The following is an 18,610-nucleotide window of genomic DNA, read 5'->3' on the forward strand; positions in this document are numbered from 1 at the left end:
CCTTTAGGTGCATTGCAGAACACACGCAAAATAATGGTGTCTGAAGAGCCTGGACTGCTAATGTGTCTATAGTCTCTTGTATGAACAATGGGCAGTCTCTCCAGACATAAGTTTTTTTTAATTTCTATTTGAACAATTGAAAATATTGCTGTTAGTTATGTGGGAAAGCAGTCTTTTTGGTGTGTGGGGGTTTTAGGTTGGGTTTGTTTGTGATTTGGGGATTTTATTTGTGTTTTGGGGGTGGTTTTATTTGTGTTTTGGGGTGGGTTTTTTTAAAGATTTTTGAGTGTAGTTGAATCCACAAGCTCTTAGTGGTTTCTGCAGTTCTTTTGGGCATATATTTGAGGACTCACCTATACCCCTACTTCAGGGAACAATGGCTGAAGTAGGCCATTGTAGATGATCATCCCCTTTTACTGAAATGCTTGCATCAAATGCTGTGGAGCAGTGAGAGCAGCAGAATGTGTGGCACTTCTGATTAACTGGCTAAAATCTTGTTGCACTTAAAAGCTATCCAGGCAGAATTCCCACAATTAAGTTCTAAAAAGAAATAAAACAGATTAGAAAACCCCACTGAGTTCACCGTTATCTATCCTTACTAAGCTCAAATAAAGAAGCTTTCAGGGTCTGGATGTACAATCAGTACATCTCTCTAATTCCTTATTAACATCCTGGGAGTGTTTATCATACTTCCTTATACATTCATAGCTCCACAGAGGATTTTGAGGGTTCACCAGCAGCCTCCTTACAGCAATTGCTCCTTAGCAGCAAGAGCCATTGTGTCTTTATCTATATGTAGATATAAGAATGAAATAACTTCTAATGAGAAGTTGTAGTAAAGAATTATGTCCAATAGAGCATTCCTAGATGCTACTACAGTGAATTTCCCACTGCTGTCACCTCAGTTACTTATCCATTGTCTAAATGCTTGGCATATACATTATCACCACTACTTTTTGTTGTTCTCTTTGGTTTGGTTTTGGGTTTTTTGTTCTGGTTTTTTCCATAGCAACTACATATTTTGAAAAGAACTGAATGTCTGCAGAGTATTGAAACTGAATCTTTCTGGCACTGCTCTGTGGTTTTTTTTTGTGCTTTGACAAACAGAGAGGCTTGTTCTGTGGCCTACGTGCTGGGAAACATGCTATTTGTTTGAAAGCTCAGGTGATTATAGTCTTTCATAGATTTTTATGAAATCAGGTTAGTTAGAAATTCATATATTGAAAGCAGTGAGCAACCAAGCTGATAAACTAAAGCAACCTCAATTGCCAAAAATTGTGTGGTTTTTTTTTTTTTTTACTGTGAAATGGCTTAAAATTCTTGGTATTTCATTGGTTTGGGTGTTGGGTTTTTTTCTGTCATAAATACATTATAATATCAATTCTGTTATTGTATTCCCTGATCTTAAATTCTTTAATTAATTGTTTTGGTAAAAATCACTGTTTGTACTTGTGATTTAGTGAGATGTGCTTAATTGAAGAACCTAGGAAAAACTAATAATGCGACCTGTTTTTTAACCCATTTCTATAAATGTCTATAGAAATGGGTTACATTTATAGAAATGTAACCCATTTCTATAAATCTTCTGGACTTTCTAAAAAGCCTTGGAGAGCTGTGAAACAATATAAATACAAGGCAATATGTTGCTATGGGTATTCTTCCATGCTTACCTCTTAGAGAGGTTTCTGACTTTGAGCTGGTATTAATATGTTAACTTAAGAACACACAAGTGCAACAAGAACATCATGGGACATGAAAAGTGTATGGACGTTCCCCTAAAGTATTCAGATTCCCATTACAGAGGAGTCCAAGTACTGTAAAAACATCCAGACTTGCTTTGCATCTTCTTAAAAAGGAAATTGTGTGTACAAAAGTGAAGATGGGACTGATTTGTAATTATCTGCATGGAGTGTTAACTGATTTGGATCTATCAGATTTTGAAACCCCTTCCATATCTGGGCGGTGTCTTTATTTTTATGTTTCAGCAGTGGTTCAAATACTGAATATTTGGCTGAACAAAGATGAAGTTAAGAGACTTGAACAGCAGATCATTTAAGGACTGATCTGCCATCCTCCCTTGATGTACATGCTCTACATAACCAGCAGATGAATCTGCCTGGTTGCCTAACAATTCAGCTCCAATGCCTTTAACTTTGGTCAGCTTCATAGGTGTTACAAGACAACTTGAAATATGATTTGTCTATATGACTAGTTTTGTGTTAAGGGTAGCGTTGAAATTTTTATAATTAATTATCATGCTTAACCTTTACAAATCACAGACCTTTCAAATGTGGCACTTTGCATAAGCTGTTGCTGCTATGCTGTGCTGTTTTTGTTGTTTCAGACTCTCTTGGCTTCAGTATTTTAAATGGGCTAAAAACTTGTTCATCAGCATCCTGGGAATATGTCGGATTTCTCACAGATTCAGAAATCCATTTTGAACATGTAGGGAATAAAATATATCTCTTCATCCCCCAGTGCTCTTTAAAACAATGTGCTTGAGTTACATAATATCATGGATGGTAACCGTTAAAACTTAGTCCAAAACTGATTGATAAAACTTTGGCCCATAAGATTTTCTGTTTATAAAGTATACATTTGATTAGCTGAATTTAGCTAATAAGCAGCTTTTCCAATTTCACATGGTAACCAGTAGTGTTTATGTTGCCAGGGAGAATGTGCAGTCCAGAGTTTTAATTGTTTAAGTGTTACCCTGAAGGACCTATGAATCTTTGCATAATATAAAAAGGCTTGTTTCCTCTTCCACTTTATTTCCTCTGAAAAACTAAGTAGGGAAAAGGGCAGTATTTTTATAGGCAATTTTGGAGCAGCTCCTGACTTTCCAGCTGAATATGGCATGCTTTAAAACACACAAACCAGAAACGTTGGGAAACAAGAGTCCAATGCCTTAAACTTCTCATTTTGCTGCTTATGGTAATGTCCAAGAATCCTCACTTTATTTGGTTATCCATGACTTGCACATTGGCAGTCTCTCAGATTTACTATGAGCAGGAAAGGTTTGTTCTTGTATAAAATCATGTTGCTGTCTCTAGCTGGAAGTGGAAGCTGCAGCAGGACAGATGCAGGGAGCAGTTGCAGTCACCCTGCTGTGCCTGTCTGTGCAAGCTGGACCTGACCCTTGCCAGGGGAAGGCTCTTGGCCTCCAGTGGGCTCTGTGTCACTCCTGCTGTTGGGCTGCCACAATGTCATCCTAAAGCCAGTAGCAGGTTTATGGAAGTGGTGGTTTAGATGGCTCTGATTTGTCTTAATTTTTTGCAATATGCTGTGCTGTAAACTGATTTCCAGGCTACAAGCTCCTGAAAACTAAAATAGACAATAAACAGTCTATATTCTGTTGGGATTTGCTGTTCAAAGAAGCTAATGAATAAGAATTAGTTAAATGGTTGATACTCCTTTAGTGGGACATCTGGGACACAAAACTTCTGTTGCCTAGTTGCACTGCAAGTGGCATCAGCATTTCTGTCAAACATGAAGCACATATTTGTTACGTGTGTGGCAAGGATAAGCACAGTGCACTGTTAGAGCTGATGAACACAAGAAACTTGAGAACCAACTTTTGGCATAAAACTTCTGACTCTTAAGATTTTTGTCTGGCTAGATGAGTTTGCCTTTGGATGCTGTTCAGGTTTGTGTATTTATAAAGCAGGTTTTTTATTTAGAGAGGTTAGTGTGGAATAAGTGCTGTTTCAATGATCCTGTGACTTACAAGGGTCTAGACTCATCCAGATAGACCAGAAACAGTGGGGGGGGATGGAAGAGACTTCAGCTTGTCTTAACTGTCAAGTAAACCCAGCATTTTATTTTGATGAATAAATGAATAAATTGGTATAACCTGAAGTATTTGTGTTTCAACCACTTCAGCCCCTCAAAGTTCTGTGCAGTTAACTTTGTGAGTTCTCAGTTAATGCTTTGGGTAGATGTTAAGCTCTTGTTTTTAATGGTTTCCTTGAATGTTGTCACTTAGCTTTGACTGTTCAGGTTGCTGGATACTTAAAGGGAGATTCCTGTAGGTGTCTTTGCCCTTGTGGCATCATTATAGCCCATCTGAAAAAGAGCTGTTAAAAACCACTGGTACTTGGAATAGATTAAGTTTTAAAACATGGGAAAGTGTTATAAATGTCTTTAAAGTTTTAAAGTGCTTTAAAGAAAATAAAATTTGGCTTCTGAGACATTTTAGTTTATTATATGTTAATGAAAATACTGGACAAATTTATCAGTGGTACCTCAAAAATACACTTCATTTATTTTCCCTTAGCAGACAACTTGCACTCAATTCCCTTTACCTTTAAGGCTTAGGTGCAGTTTTGTAACGTGTTCTGATTATGAGTAACTTCTGCAATATTTTAAGACCATGGTTCAACTTTAGAGTAATTCTAACCTGAGAATCTTCCTGAGAATGTGTTTCTTGTTGTTTTAAAATGCAATAAATATACTTCACCTGAAATTTAAAATACATGTGGAAAGCAACTGCTTGTCGTAAATGGCAAGCACTGAAATAATGTTAAGTTATTCCATGTGTTGGTGCCCTGATACATGAGCTCATACAGAATTTAGTGTGTGCAAGATATCTTCTTCCTCTCAGCTTTGAGAAGCCCAATGCTTTTAGACAGCAGGGGAGCAATGGACTAAAGCAGGTGCAGCAGCTGAAATTGTGACAGCCTTTCAATGATTTGTGTTTAAATCATTAATCTTTCTGAGCTTCTGAGTTTCTCAGACAGGGCTGGACTTTGTGGTTTGTTAGTGTTTTGTAGGTGTACTAGAGAGCGAGAATTTAAATATCTAAGAAATATTTTGAAATTGTGTGTATACACCACAAATGTGTCCCTCTTCACTGAAGTCGGGGAAAGGGCACGTAGTAGATTCTGTATTATCCAGAGTCTGAAAAATTACATTTCACATGCCTGTGTTGTCAGCAATAAGTTAATGTGACATTTATGCCAGATACATTCTGAAAGGAGGTTATAGCCAGGCAAGGGTCAGTCTCTTCTCCCAAGTAACAAATGATAGGACGAGGGGAAATGGCCTCCAGATGCACCAGGAGAGGTTCAGGTTGGATGTTAGGGGAAATTTCTTCACTGAAAGGGCTGTCAAGCATTGGAAAAGGCTGCCCAGGGAAGCAGTGGAGTCATTATCCCTGGAGATACTTAAGAGAGAGGGACCAGGTGGTTTGGAGCAGGGGCTGAGGAGCAGAGCACCGAGTGCTCCCATTTGGTACAAGGTGAAATCAGCTGTGGGGCCAGACTGAGTCCACTGCTGTCTGAAAGTCCTGCAGGTCTTGACTGATCATAGACATGGAGACTTTCTGACTGGAATGGAAATTTTCTGAACATGTTGTGCTTTTAATTTGTAGGTTCTCAGATCTGAACACTTTACTAGCAACACTGGGGGTTAAAATTCTCCGGTGTTTATTAAAATCTGTAGTAACTGCAGGGATTGAGATGTGATGAATTTTAGCTTGTGTTGCTCAGGAATCTCAAGAGCAGCAGGAAAATGAATTACTGGTTTTACAGTGGAACCTGTGGTATAAATCGTATTAGAGATAGCTATTTTACAACTTCCAGCATTACTGATGTGGAATTAAGAGAACAGATGATAGACTTGCCTTCAAGGTGCCTGCAGCCATATTTTTTTCTCATCAGCTAGTAAATAAACAAAACCCAAAAAACCACCCCAAACCCAAAATGCCCTTTGTACTCTCTAAGTTTGAATAGGGGTTTTTCTTAACCTTGGAAGTCTTGTGACTACCTTCTCATTTGATTTGGATTTTTTGAAAGGAGTTGAAACAAAAGCTGTGAAATATATTAGTATTGCTGAGGTAATTAAAAGGATGCAAAGTTTAAGTAGCTTGAATTCTTTTAGTAATTAAATAACTTCATCTGTAAGGGAGTTAAAAACCTTTATAGCAATCTACATACATGAAATGTCTCACTGGACTTACACTATCATCTCTGTTCTTTGCTGAGGAAAATATTTTAAGTTTTGCATAAGGATCCTTCCTCTTTCTTTGGCATACTTTGTACTTAGCACTTTATCTTCCTTCTCTAAAACCATTTTCTTTCAGATCCCCTGTCCATTTTCCCCTGTTCTCCAACGTGGAGGTTCAAAGCCTCGTTTTGGCTTGCTCTCTAACTTGCCATCCTCCTTTGCAAGGTGAAGAGCTGCTTTGTCCCTGCATTGATGCTGCTCCTTGCTCTGCATTCAGATACTGAGAGAGGACAAGCTTTGTACAATGCTCTTGATTTCGAATCTGTATGGGCACCTTCTGTCTTCAGCTGATGCAGGACAGGAACACAAAGGGATGGCAGCACCACGCACAGATTGGTGGGAGCAGTTTGGGTCCAGCCTGCAGAGAGTTGCTGTCATCAAATCTGCTTAGGAGACTCTGGTCCAGCTAATCAGTCATGTGCATTAACATTTTGATGCCTTGCAGCAAAAATTGGCCAGATATGCTTGAAAGACTAAAAACTCTATATAGGCTAACAAAAGGGGCCATCAATGTTACATTGACAATTTCACTAATATTTAACAAAATGTAGTTGAATTCTGCTTCTGCTTTGATGATGTCCATGGTTACATGATCAGGTACTGTTTCTTTTGGATATTATGGCTTCTCTGGGAATGTGATTGTGCATTTGCTGTGGAGGAACTTGGCCCTGAATGTTCTGTAGGGGACAATTTAATTCCATTTAGGATAATTTAAAAGATGCCTTCTTATTTGGAAAGTTGAGTCTTCTGCTTTCTGTTGATAAAATAGGCACACCGCACTGCTGCTTCCACTCCTGAGTTTTACTTTGAAATACTATGTGCACTTTTGTCATCATGGCAAACTTCTGGATTGTTACATGTGGCATGAATAGCCCTAGTAGTCAATAAATAAGGCTGTGGAACCGTGTGGTGAGTATTGAGAGTAAAACGAAATACTGACTTAGCTCCTCACTAATTGCACACTGTTGCTCTGGCTGAGGCAGTGGTCCCTCGTTTTAAGTAGAACATGATCAGATAAGATTATTGCAGCATCAATACAGAGGTCACTTAAAGGCTTCACAGGTGAAATTTTACTTGACTATTTCATCAGCTTAAGTGTTTAGTATTGCAGCCTTAATCTGTATAGCTCTGTGCTTATTGTATTTATATATTGTGGCTTTTCTTTTACCTACACAGTTCACCAACATGTTTGTCTATTTATTAAGAGGCTTAATATTGTCGCTGGCCATCTGTCAGGATGTTGGTCTGCATAAAAGCAAGAGGATATCCTTGGCAAAAGGATATCTTTGTACACATTCCTCTTGAACCACTCAACCACAGTCAGCCTGTTCAGTGTCTTCCCTAATTACAAGGGAAGGTGCCGTCCTCTAGAAACGCTTTTCCTAAAATAATTTGCAGTTACTATAGTTCTGCTACAAGACAGAATTTTTAGGGCTGCAATTAATATGAAATGCAGCCACGTGGTGTTGGTTACTAGGTCAGATTTCTCACAGAAAGATTTGTCTCATTTCTTACAATTTAAAGAAATAAGTAAATAGCCCCCTGAGTTCTCTTCAGATTTTTAGAATTCCAGAGCATTCTAGCAGTCCATTTCTTCTGTTGGGAGAGTGGAACAACCTAATTGTATTTGCTTTGTTTGGCAATATGGACAGCAGTCATCAAAAAAGCTTCAGAGAAAACATATTAAACTCTTACAGGGAGCTGCTCTTCAAGACCATGCAAGATTGATTTATCTGTGTAGCTCCTTAGACTTTTCCAAGTGCCTTCATTTCAGTTTCTCAATGATGAAGCAATTTATTCAGCATGTAACATTTTATATTAAATATATATGCTATATATATACACATATACTTGTGTGTGTATGTGCCATATGAATGGATTGCTGTAAAATACATGCCTTATTTCAAGAAAGCAGAGTTGTCCGTGTACAAAAATACTGACTCTTGCACAGATTTATTTTAGAATTATCTCTAGGCCTCAAATGATTTGTTTTTCTTCCTTAAAAAAGGGCTGAGTTTGTTAGGGAATTAAATGGCAGACCCATAACTTTGGTTCATAGCTTGTAGCAAAACTAATAATGTTATTATGTTTTAACAAATGAGTATGTATCAGATGATCCATGGTAACTTTGTGCTTGATTTTAGCAAGTAAAAACATGCTTGAGTTTAACTAAACAAATTTTACCCTGAGGAATGTTGGCTGCCATGCAGTAAATTCCAATGAGCCTTATTAATTCATTCATGATACCTGTCCCATAACTTCATGGGCAATAAATATTGTCCTAATTCTTCCAAACAGATCCTGTAACTTCACAGTTCAAAAAAAATATAAGGGGGGGGGTTAAAGGAGGTATGTGTGACTCTTGTTGGTTAGTGCCACAATCTCATGGGGTTGTTAATCATAACTGCTGCTATCTGTACTTGGGATTAAAATTAAACAGTCAACACTCTTGCCTGGTTTTATGTACACTGCAACAGCAGAATCTCTATACCATGGCAGGTACTATAGGTCTCTCATTTCATTGTTACACAGCAAATATACAGAATGGACGATCCATCCTGAAAGAGGAGAAAAAACCACATCCACCCATCTTCCTCACCCTTTCTGAAATTTGGTGTTGTAGCTTGCCATCTCTAGTGCTTGCACCAGAGGTAGCGCAGTAAAACAGCTCGGCTAGAATCCAGAAGTGGGATATGCATCTGAAATTGCTCTAAAAACTTAGAAGTACAAAATAAAATCAGGATTTTGTCTCCACTACAACTGCAGTATTTTAAAATGTGCAGAAAAAACTATCTGAGGTTGGGGGGGGGTGGGGAGGTTGTTTTGTTTTGTTTATATTTAAACTGGTTTACTGGTTGGTTTACAATACTTTCTTTCAGAGAGCTAGGCTGAAAGCACCAGAAGACACCAGTTGACAGTCAGTTTAATTTGCTGATTCATCTGTTACAGGGATGGCATCAGGCCAGAGCTTGGCTCACAGACTAAAGGCTGAGAGCTGTGAAGATGCTGGGACTTGAAGGAATGTTGTTAAATTGTTACTGAGTGGAGGCAGTGAAAGTTTTTTTTTCTTTAGTTTTAAAGTGCTTCTAATTTTGCATTGACAGAAATTTTTCTACCTTGAACTTGAACTCTTTTTTTTGGTTAAAGGGAGATGAGACATTAGAAAGATACAAGGATGGAACAGCTGGCTATTAGTTAAGTGCTTCTTCCATGGATATCTTGTGCAACCAAAAATGCAGCTCAAATAAGCTTATGTTTCACAGCAATCAAACAGAGTTTTGGCACAGGCTTTGCAAATGTCGTCTTTTCCTGGCAGACTTGCAAAATAAACCTGCTGGGTTAAGTAATGAGACTAAAAGGGAAAAAATCCAGGAAATCTTTTCTTGCCAACAGGCAATCTGGAAGAGGGTTACAACTGAAGAATTGATAGTTTCTAATTTAAAAGAAACATCTTAAGTAGATTTAACTCTTTTTGCACAAAGTCTGTCTTTGAGAAGGGCTTTGAGCATCTAGTTCAGACATTGTGACTTCTAGAGAATATTGCATTTTGGGTTTGTTTTGGTTTGTTTTTTAATTGCTAACAATGGAACTAGAAATTGTTTTATGAACAGAATAAATAGCTTGCAGCCTTCTGCTTTTCAAAATAAGCTATTTCAGTAGAGGGCATGCTGTCATTTAAGTGTTTTGTATATAATCCCATTCTCCTTCTCCATAGCTGTAAACACCAGCCGGTATGCTGAAAGTTATAGGATCCAGACATATGCAGAGTATGTGGAGAAAAAACATGAAGAAAAACAGGCCAAGAGAAAATGTACAGAAGATAGTTGGAAGGAGATGGAGAGGAAGAGGTTAAAAACCCAGTGCACACCTTACATTTCCCAGAGTCGATACTACTGTGTTAACAGGTGAGACTGTGCTGCCAGCTCGTGTTCTTACTGCATTTCTATCCAAAATCTAGCAAATTTCAGGTAGTTCTTAATTAATATATGATAATTTTCTGTATGTATTTCTTTGCATATAAATCAGTAGGGGTACATCGGCTGTCACAAAATGATAGGTAAAGGAACAGAGGGAATTTCATCACAAATGTGATCAGACAGATTTTTAAATGCTGGGATCTTGAGGGTAGGTCACATCACAGCTTCTGAGTTGATGTAGCAGCACCATTTCTTATAGCCAAAATTTAAAAATAATTTTCTTTATTCATATGACACTTGTGAATGGCTTGTGTCATGTGGGCACTTGTCGTCATATATCCTTGTAAAAGACCATGTTGGTTTTGGGCTGACTTTCCATGGTGATAATAGTGATGTGTGTATTTCTTGTTCCATATTTACCCGCTGATATTAATGACAAGTTTTGGATATGGTGGTAACAGGCAGCTTCTTTCTCAGTCATCTGTGTAGCTGAGCATGTGAAGAGTATTTTAGTGTTAATATAATTGTATAAATAGCCTATCAAGTTATTGCTGTTCTTCCTCCTCCCTTCTCCTGCTGTCCTCCCAATTCTACCAATTCTATATCAAAATAAGTTTGAGTAGAGTGTATAAGTTACCTTTTTCTAAGCAGATATTTTGATTTGTTTTTGGGGGGTTTTCTCTTCTTTTCCTCACTGCCCCATGGTTACACAAACCAAATTTGGTGGTCATCAAACCAGTACTGAGGTATTTCTGCTTTATCTTTCTTGGAAATGCTCATTAAGTTCTAGTTCTCAGTATATCTTCGTGTAAATGTTAATCTGTCTTGTAACAAATTCGCTAAACTTGTTCTGTTCTTCTCATGACCTTATGATTTTGCAGGTGTGTATTTTGGCAAGCTGTCAGATGTCCATGGCGTTTGTCATGGTTGGAGTTCTAAATGTGTTGTAGAGATGTTTGATTCACAAAAACATATGGAGGAAGCTGAGGATACAGTCCGTATCAAATGAAGTTAGTTTAATTGAGCTGTTTTACTCAGGAGTCCTGGGGAGCCCGTGCTGTGAGGAGAGAGGAGCTTTAAGGATTGTCCTGGCACCAGCGTGCACGTGGCTAAGCTCTATAACTGAGGTGGTAGACTATTAAATAGTCTGGAAATACTTACCATACCTTGTGTTTGCTGCAAAGAAACACTCAGTCCTGGTTTTGTTCCTGCCAGAGAAAGTGTCTCCTCTCAGTGAATGGTGGAGTTTGGGTACCTCACATGCTCCAGGCAGATGATAACGGTGCAGCTCATCAAGAACAGGAAATGCAGAAAGCTGATTTGCTGTTGTCTTGCAGGGAAGTTTAACATCCAGCACAAAGGTGTAATTTGGGAAATTGCTGAACAAAATTTTCAGTAAATTCTTTCCATAAAAGTATGACATACCCCAATGAGTTGTTTGTCTAAGCACTGACTATCCTTGAACATTTTTAATATATTTTTTCATCTAGTGTTGTTAAATTCTACAAGAAGTAGCTTTTTGTTTTCAAATGATCAACATTTTGATAGCCTTGGATAGCAGCCTTTATTTTGTTGACAGATCTCTTGTAATTGATGTTACATAATTTTTTTTTCATTAATAAAGTGATTTGGTTCTGTCCCAATTTTCCTCTCATGCAGATCTTTTGACATGTTTTTCTTAATTTATTTTTATTTGTTACTAGTTATATTTAATTATTTTGTCAATTTATATTTTGTAAATGCTTCCTCTGAAGTGTAGTCTGGTTAGCTAGAATGTCAAACTGCAAGCCATGGTCTTCCATTTCACTCAAGACAAACACTTTTTTTTTCCCAAAGGTATATAAAAATATTTATATCTAAAGGTATATAAAATGTTTATATTTTTATCCAGTATATACAATAATTTTGGTATCAAATACAATATCAATATCTATGTAAGCAATCAGGACAAATACCTATGTGTGCGTGTATATTTGTCCAGATTAGCTGAAGTCCTATCTAGCTGAGCACTCAGCACTGTGATGTATCCAGCAGCTGATCCCTTATAATAGCTTCGTGTTACTACATCCTTTATTTATTTATTATTTAATAAGCTTGCTGCATCAGCTTCTGCCAAGGAGCACAGCTGCAGGGTAGCTGTTTGTCTCCATGATGACAATGTGTCCTGGCTACTTTTTCATTCAGTAAGAAAGTTGAGTATTTCTTGTAAGGAACTTCTGTCTTAAATTGAGGGATTGATAAATAATGAAAAAAAGGTTTTTTAAATCTTGTCTGGTTGATAAAACTGTAGTCCTGTATACAGGATACAGTACTATCTGTAGAAAACACTTCAGAAAATAAAGTTTAATAGTATTAATAGCAGTCACAATTTAAATTATCTATAACTAATATATATCCCCGGCATATAAACCTAATACTACTGCTAAATATAAAAATTTATTTCAATGGAAATATGCCTAATTATTAATGTAAGATAGAGAAGTAGAGGAAAAACTGCTGCATTTGAGAAAACTTCGAGTAGTAAATAAGACCCTCTTGTCCAAATCTGTTGCTATTCAGAACACATTTAGGAAACAGATGGAACTGGCTATGTTGTGCTTAGCAAATTACTGCCTGCCAGCTCTGCCATGACTGTTAAATACATGGCTTTAAGAGCTTTTCCTGAGTAAAATAGTGTTAAACCATAGCAGGAAAAGTCAAATAGGGTGTGCTCTATGGAAAACTAGGTACCTTATTCTATTTGTACTTACTTATTGTCCTGATCATCATCTGGAAACAGTAAAATAGAATAAGGGCAATGGCAAAAAACTCATACAAAATACAAGAAAGGGATACATCACTTTGCCTTACAGATATTCTACCTAAAACTGAGTGCTGCACCTTATTTCAAGTCAGGGCGCTTTTTGTAGCACTACTTCCCTGAATATCTGCATTTTGCCAAAGATTATCCAATTTTTGAAATGTGCAAGTGTTTCTCCTGATGATTCTTTTGGTTTGTTACGGAAATGGTTGTTTATAGTGGTTTATTGCCCACTAAAGAATAAGAATTGGGAAAAGCTGAGGTATTAAGGGTATAGATAACAAATACTGCAAGTAAACTGTTATAGTGTTCCTGCACTGTAGTGTTATTTCAGGTGATTTAATCCGGTCTTCAACCAAAATCACTGATTTTATGATGGATCAGTATCTACTCCCACCCCTTAATGTTGTTTCAAGTGTCAAAAGAACTTAGGTTTTTGTGTAAATTAAATTTATTTGAAATTGTTGGTCCTCATATATCCAGGCCAGTTCCAAATGCCTTGTTGTGATAAAGTGTTTCTTTTAAATCTCAGACATGCTTTTCCAAAGTGAAAAATGTTAAATGCTGCATCATCATAATTGTTTTCCTGCCTTTTGCCCTCCTCCACTTGCCAGTTCTTTCAGTTTAATTCCTGTAGTACTAGTTGGATTGCTGCTATTTAGTACCTCTTGAAATATATTCTCTAGAAAATAAATAGTTCTTGCCAGGATAGCTGTTGTACAGGTGTGTTTCGAAGCCTAAGTGTTATGTGGTTAGAGGATGGTGTAAGTCTGTGTCTCTAAATGGTAATAAGGGTTGTAAAAGAAGTCTGTCTGCATTGACAACAACTGAAAGCTGTTATTGTGTTTGAGTCTTTAGCTTTGCTCACTTGTTTGTCAGCTGGATGAGGAAGTTGAGGCAGATACGTGGACACATCCAAAATAACTGTTATAATTAGAAAACTGTTCTTTGAGTAGTGCTCTAATTCATATGTGCAACCACACTCATTTACTACTAAGTGCATAAATAATGTTGCTGTAATCTTTAATCTTATTTAAGGTTAAAGAAGAACAAGACATAAAAAAATTAACCATTTCCCCTCTAGAAGCCATGTAATCAATGAATGAATATAAAATAAAGAATTTAGGAGAAAGGAAGACAATGATTCTTCATTATAAAATATGTTTATTTTGGATTTGTGCTGCCACTTTTTGGTGGTGGGGTTTTTATTCCCCTTAAGGTATCTGCAGGAGGACCATAAAATTAATCTTTATGTTGTTCTTTAGTACACAGCTAAGTGTGCACTGAAGGTCAAGAACTGAAGGCCTCTTTACTTGCAATAGCTTCACAGGAATCTTAAGCTGGAAAAAATTAAATTCTGCCCTAAGACCATTCAAGAAGGGCTCTTCTTCCTACAGTGAGTGCAAGTTCCCTTCCGAGTGCTGAAGAAATCCTGGGATCATCATTTATGGCTCCTGAGTTTTTTTCTTCCTGATGTTTTTTTCAGAATGACTTTCCCCAGAGTAGAATTCTTACAAGCTTTTCTAAACTATATTTTTTAAAAACAGTAGTTTTTCATTTCCTAAATGTGCCTTCTTCCCCAGACTTTTTTCTTGCCAACCCTAGTTTTTGCCAGTTTTGCAGTATTGAAGTGTGTACATAGGATTAGCAGTTCTATCCAGCTTTTTTATTGGTGGTAGCTGTGGTATGACTCAAAATGATGATTTGTAAGAAATCATGCGAGAAGGCCTTCTGTGTGTGAATGTTTGGAGGAAAAACCAGCTATTCATCAAAGTAAATGGTGTTTGTGCTCCTAAAGTGGAACTAAGAGCATGAGATGTAATCATATGTTTCATCTTTGTTTATTGCCTTTGGACATCCCAGACAGACTCTGTTTTAAGTTGCAAAATGTTCAGCTGAAAAAATTCCATTTCAAAGCCAAAACTATATTGCAAACTTTAACAGTTCTTCCTTTAGCTGAAACATTATTGAATCACTGCTATTGATTAAAAAGAAAAGAAATTACCTTGTAGAGCTTTGTTTTATAACTTAGTATTAATATTCATTTAACTCATAGAATAGAACATGGCTTAGATACATACAGTGTAGTTCTAATTAAAAATAAAAGTTCATAAATCTAAACCAACCCTTTTTAAAATTGGCTGTTCTAAAAACATTATATTAGACATTTAAGTAGCTAGTGTTTACATATCTAGAAGTTCATAATGGGAACTGGTTTTTAATTAGCCCCTTTGCTACTGCATTCTCTTTTATACTCATGCTAATTTGATTTTAATGTTGTCATTTGTCTTTTAAGGAAATTTAACAATAGCATTTGAGTGGAAACAAAAGCCTATGTGAGGTTATTTCAGTGTGTGCTGAATGGAATGGAGCTCTGGGTTCATCTTTATACTGTGTTAGTCAGACTTCGTTCAAATGCTACTAATGAAATGAATGTGCAATTTTTTGTGCTTTTTATTTTACTGGCTCCGTGAATAATAGGACTCTGCACTTGAAAGCTGAATTTAAAGTTTCTATATGGAGCTTGATGGTTTTCTCTACCTTTGTATGGAAATGCTTTTAAAGCTACCTGTAGTTCCAGGATAGAGGATGAAGTTAGCATGCAGATTCCTTCAATTTCAAGTTGTGGTTTTGAGGCTTCAGTTGTGCATGATTTGGTGTCTGTTGACAGTGCTTCAAAGAGCTTTTATAACTATGAGGATAAAATGTAAAACCAGGCAGGGATAGAGAGCTGATTTAATTACATTTCAGATGAGTGATCTCATCAGAATAGCAGCTAAGTCTGAGACATCGATAGTACAAAGAATGGATACCTTGAACTGCATAGGATTGGATTAGATAGCAAATGTATGGAATTTTATAATTAAGCCAGTGCTTTCAGATAATGTAATTTCATGGTACACCATTTATGACAGTTTATTTTTCTACCTTCATAAGCATTTAATAGATGTACAACAACGTGTACCTGTGTAATAGTTACTCTTGACTTTTTCGTCATTATCTTTCTTCTGTGTTCCAGTTTTACAGGTACCAGTACAGTGGGAAAGAGAAGCATGAGTCCTATTGAGGAGGAAACTGGTTCTGATGATATGGAAGAGGGAGAAGGCCAAGATACGGAAAATGATCAGACAGACTCCTGTGCAGAGTCCCTTCCAGATGGTAAGAAGAGAGACAAAAAGTTGAAAAAGATCAAGACAGAACAAGTTCCAGCAGGTGAGTGCAATGTTCATGCACATGGTTTTCTGTTCTGTTGGAAAATGTTCTAGGCCTGGACAGAACTGAAATTCTTTTGTTGAAAATCTTCACTCCTAGCAGTAACTTACTCCATTACATTCCAAGTTCTTCTTGAAACTGAAGGCTGCACCATATAAAGATTGTAAAAAAACTCAACAAACAAACCCAAAACAACATGAAAAAGCCAAGAATTTGCCCCAAACCAAAAAAATTCACAACCAGCCAAAACCTAACCTGACACCAACCAAAGGAATCAGAATGTAGTTAATTTATTACTTTTGCTTACTTTCTTCCTTAAAATAAAACTTTCTAATTTTTTTTAGGTGATCTTAATTTTTTTAATGTGATTTCGTATTCAGGGTTACTCAATGTGTTTTGTGGATCATAAGCAAAATGGAAGGCACTCTGTTTTGATATATTCATTAATACATTCAGTGTTCTGTGTGGTGTTTGTAACCATAATCCTTATTGTGCTTTATTTGACTGAAGACTTTCCACCTAGGGTTGGTGTGGAGGTGGGTGGTTTCAGATTTTAATACCTATATACTTTTTTAGCCAAAATACTTGGAACTGAACATCTGACTAAATGCAGGCAGATTACAATCTTGTTTAACCTTATAACTTTTGCTGTTTTGTGAGTTATTGCAGCCTGTACAAAGTAAATAACTAACCTTAGATCACGTCAATTTAAACATTAAAAAAAATTATTTTTACTGATCTATTTCTTGTTGATTCTATTTCAAAGTTTATTTATAATTTCTTGCAAAAATTGGACTATAATAAAAATTAAATTGTATCTTAATTTGGTCCAGATGACCATATTAGTCATCTGGAGCACTGCCTGCATTGAAGTATATTCAAATATTTATAATTAAAGCTTCATTTCAATAACTGCACTAGCAGTTTTCATCCAGAAAGTGGTATTATATACCAGGCATCCTTTCTCCTGACTTGGTAGACTAAAATCTTTCTTAGCTGATTCAAAAGCTGTGCTTGGAAATTGTTTTTTTCTTTTTATTCAGTAGGGCAGTTGGGGGCCTGTAAGCATATGCAAAATGACAGGAGTGTCTGTGGTAATTCCAAGTATAAAATTCAGGGTCTCCATTTGGCATTATGGGAATATGTGTTATCGGTATTAGTGATTCATCTTTATTCTCCAATTAATTTGGGATGGAAATGTTCTTCCCTGTCTTAACAGCCGAAATAAAAATAACAACCAGTACACTTGGGAAAATAGTATTTAACTTTATCAAATCAGTAATTGCAAAACCAAAATTACCTAATTACTAGGGTTAAAAATACCATTCATGCAAGAAACCTGAAATTAACCATTATTTTTTTCCCCTTTTTATTTTTTTTTGTAAGCACCTATTCATAAATACTCTCTTGGTTTCTCTTCATAAATACTGACTCACCAGTAATGTATCTAGAGCCTCCCTCTATAGGAAAATATTTCTTAATATCCTCTGAAAGAACAACAGCAACAAAAAATTGTGATTTAATTTTTATTCCATGATTTTGTCTTCTAGGAAGCCTCACAACTAGTTCCACTGGAATTTTTGAGGTCCCTGAAACATGGTAGGAAACAACTGCCTTAAAAAGTGGAATTGATTGAAAGCAGTTGAGAGAATGCACCTCTTGGAAGCCATACTTTATTTAAATAAAGTGGTGTTAACAAAGCAGTATGTGTCCTGAAAATCAGTTTAATTATTTTAAACTGTTTCTTGAACAATCACTGTCAGTTTTACTCGTGTGTATATCACCTAGTACATGACTTGTCGTTGATGCTGTGAAATCCTTGCTGTTGTAACTGATGTTAGGTTTAAGAGGCGAGACTCCGTGTCCTTTGGTCACCTCCTTTGGCATGCTGGCTATGAACTGTACCAGAACTGGCACTCTGTGATTTTGTGCTAGGCTGTTTCCTCTGCTCGGGGAGTTACCACAGCTCTCCTAATATTTAGCTATTTCTTCAGGCAGCATCAGTGTGCTGTCAGCATTCTGGAAACAGGTAGAACTGTAGTTTCACATATTGCTTTCTACCTGTTACTTTAACCAGGAACATTTTTGGAATTTCTGTTCTCTACCCCCACCCCCAGTGCAGGTGGTATTCATCTAAATACCAGCCTTACACATACCTTACCCTTTCAAAAAACTGTAACTTAAAAGTTTCTCAAACATTAATTTCCTGGTGGGAGGTAGTTTTGTTCTGTTTTCACATCTGTTGTTTCCACTTTTAAGTCCTGATTTTGTAAAAAATGTTTTTTGGTACCTGTGATAAACCTGCTAACTGCACCAGCCCTTTATTTGTTAAAAAAAAAAGATCTGCATTGGTAGATTTCAGAAAATGTTTGATATTTAAATTTTTGTATCATGGAAATAAAACCAAAATATGTATTTCCATAACATGAAAATTAAAGACATTTTCTTAGGAACTGGTTTGTTTTTATTTATTAGCATCTGAAATGGTTTGAGTGAATTTTTTTTTCCTTCTTCCTAATATAACAGGTTTTTGTCATCCTGTGAGTAGCAGACCCTTTTGCTCCATGGACTATTTTCAAGATACTTGTGAAATGTGACCAAGAAAAGCAAGTCTATTGTCATAAGATTTAAATTGCTATGTGTTTCCCTTGGAGGGGAGAAAACAAAAGAATTC

At 36.5% G+C, this 18,610-nt stretch overlaps 1 protein-coding gene across 2 annotated transcripts in view; it reads left to right on the top strand.

Annotated features, from left to right (window-relative positions):
* Positions 1 to 18,389, top strand: part of PARN (poly(A)-specific ribonuclease) — a 47,007-nt gene extending 28,618 nt beyond the window's left edge. For both annotated transcript variants that reach the window (XM_063414332.1, XM_063414333.1), the window contains exons 22-24: positions 9,722 to 9,911; positions 15,743 to 15,936; positions 17,487 to 18,389. In XM_063414332.1, the coding sequence (XP_063270402.1) occupies positions 9,722 to 9,911; positions 15,743 to 15,936; positions 17,487 to 17,539 (437 nt within the window). In that variant the 3' untranslated portion in view covers positions 17,540 to 18,389. The remainder of the gene's footprint in view (positions 1 to 9,721; positions 9,912 to 15,742; positions 15,937 to 17,486) is intronic.
* The last annotated feature ends 221 nt before the right edge of the window (positions 18,390 to 18,610 follow it).

Source organism: Prinia subflava, chromosome 17, assembly GCF_021018805.1.
Source record: "Prinia subflava isolate CZ2003 ecotype Zambia chromosome 17, Cam_Psub_1.2, whole genome shotgun sequence".
Classification (NCBI taxonomy): domain Eukaryota; kingdom Metazoa; phylum Chordata; class Aves; order Passeriformes; family Cisticolidae; genus Prinia; species Prinia subflava.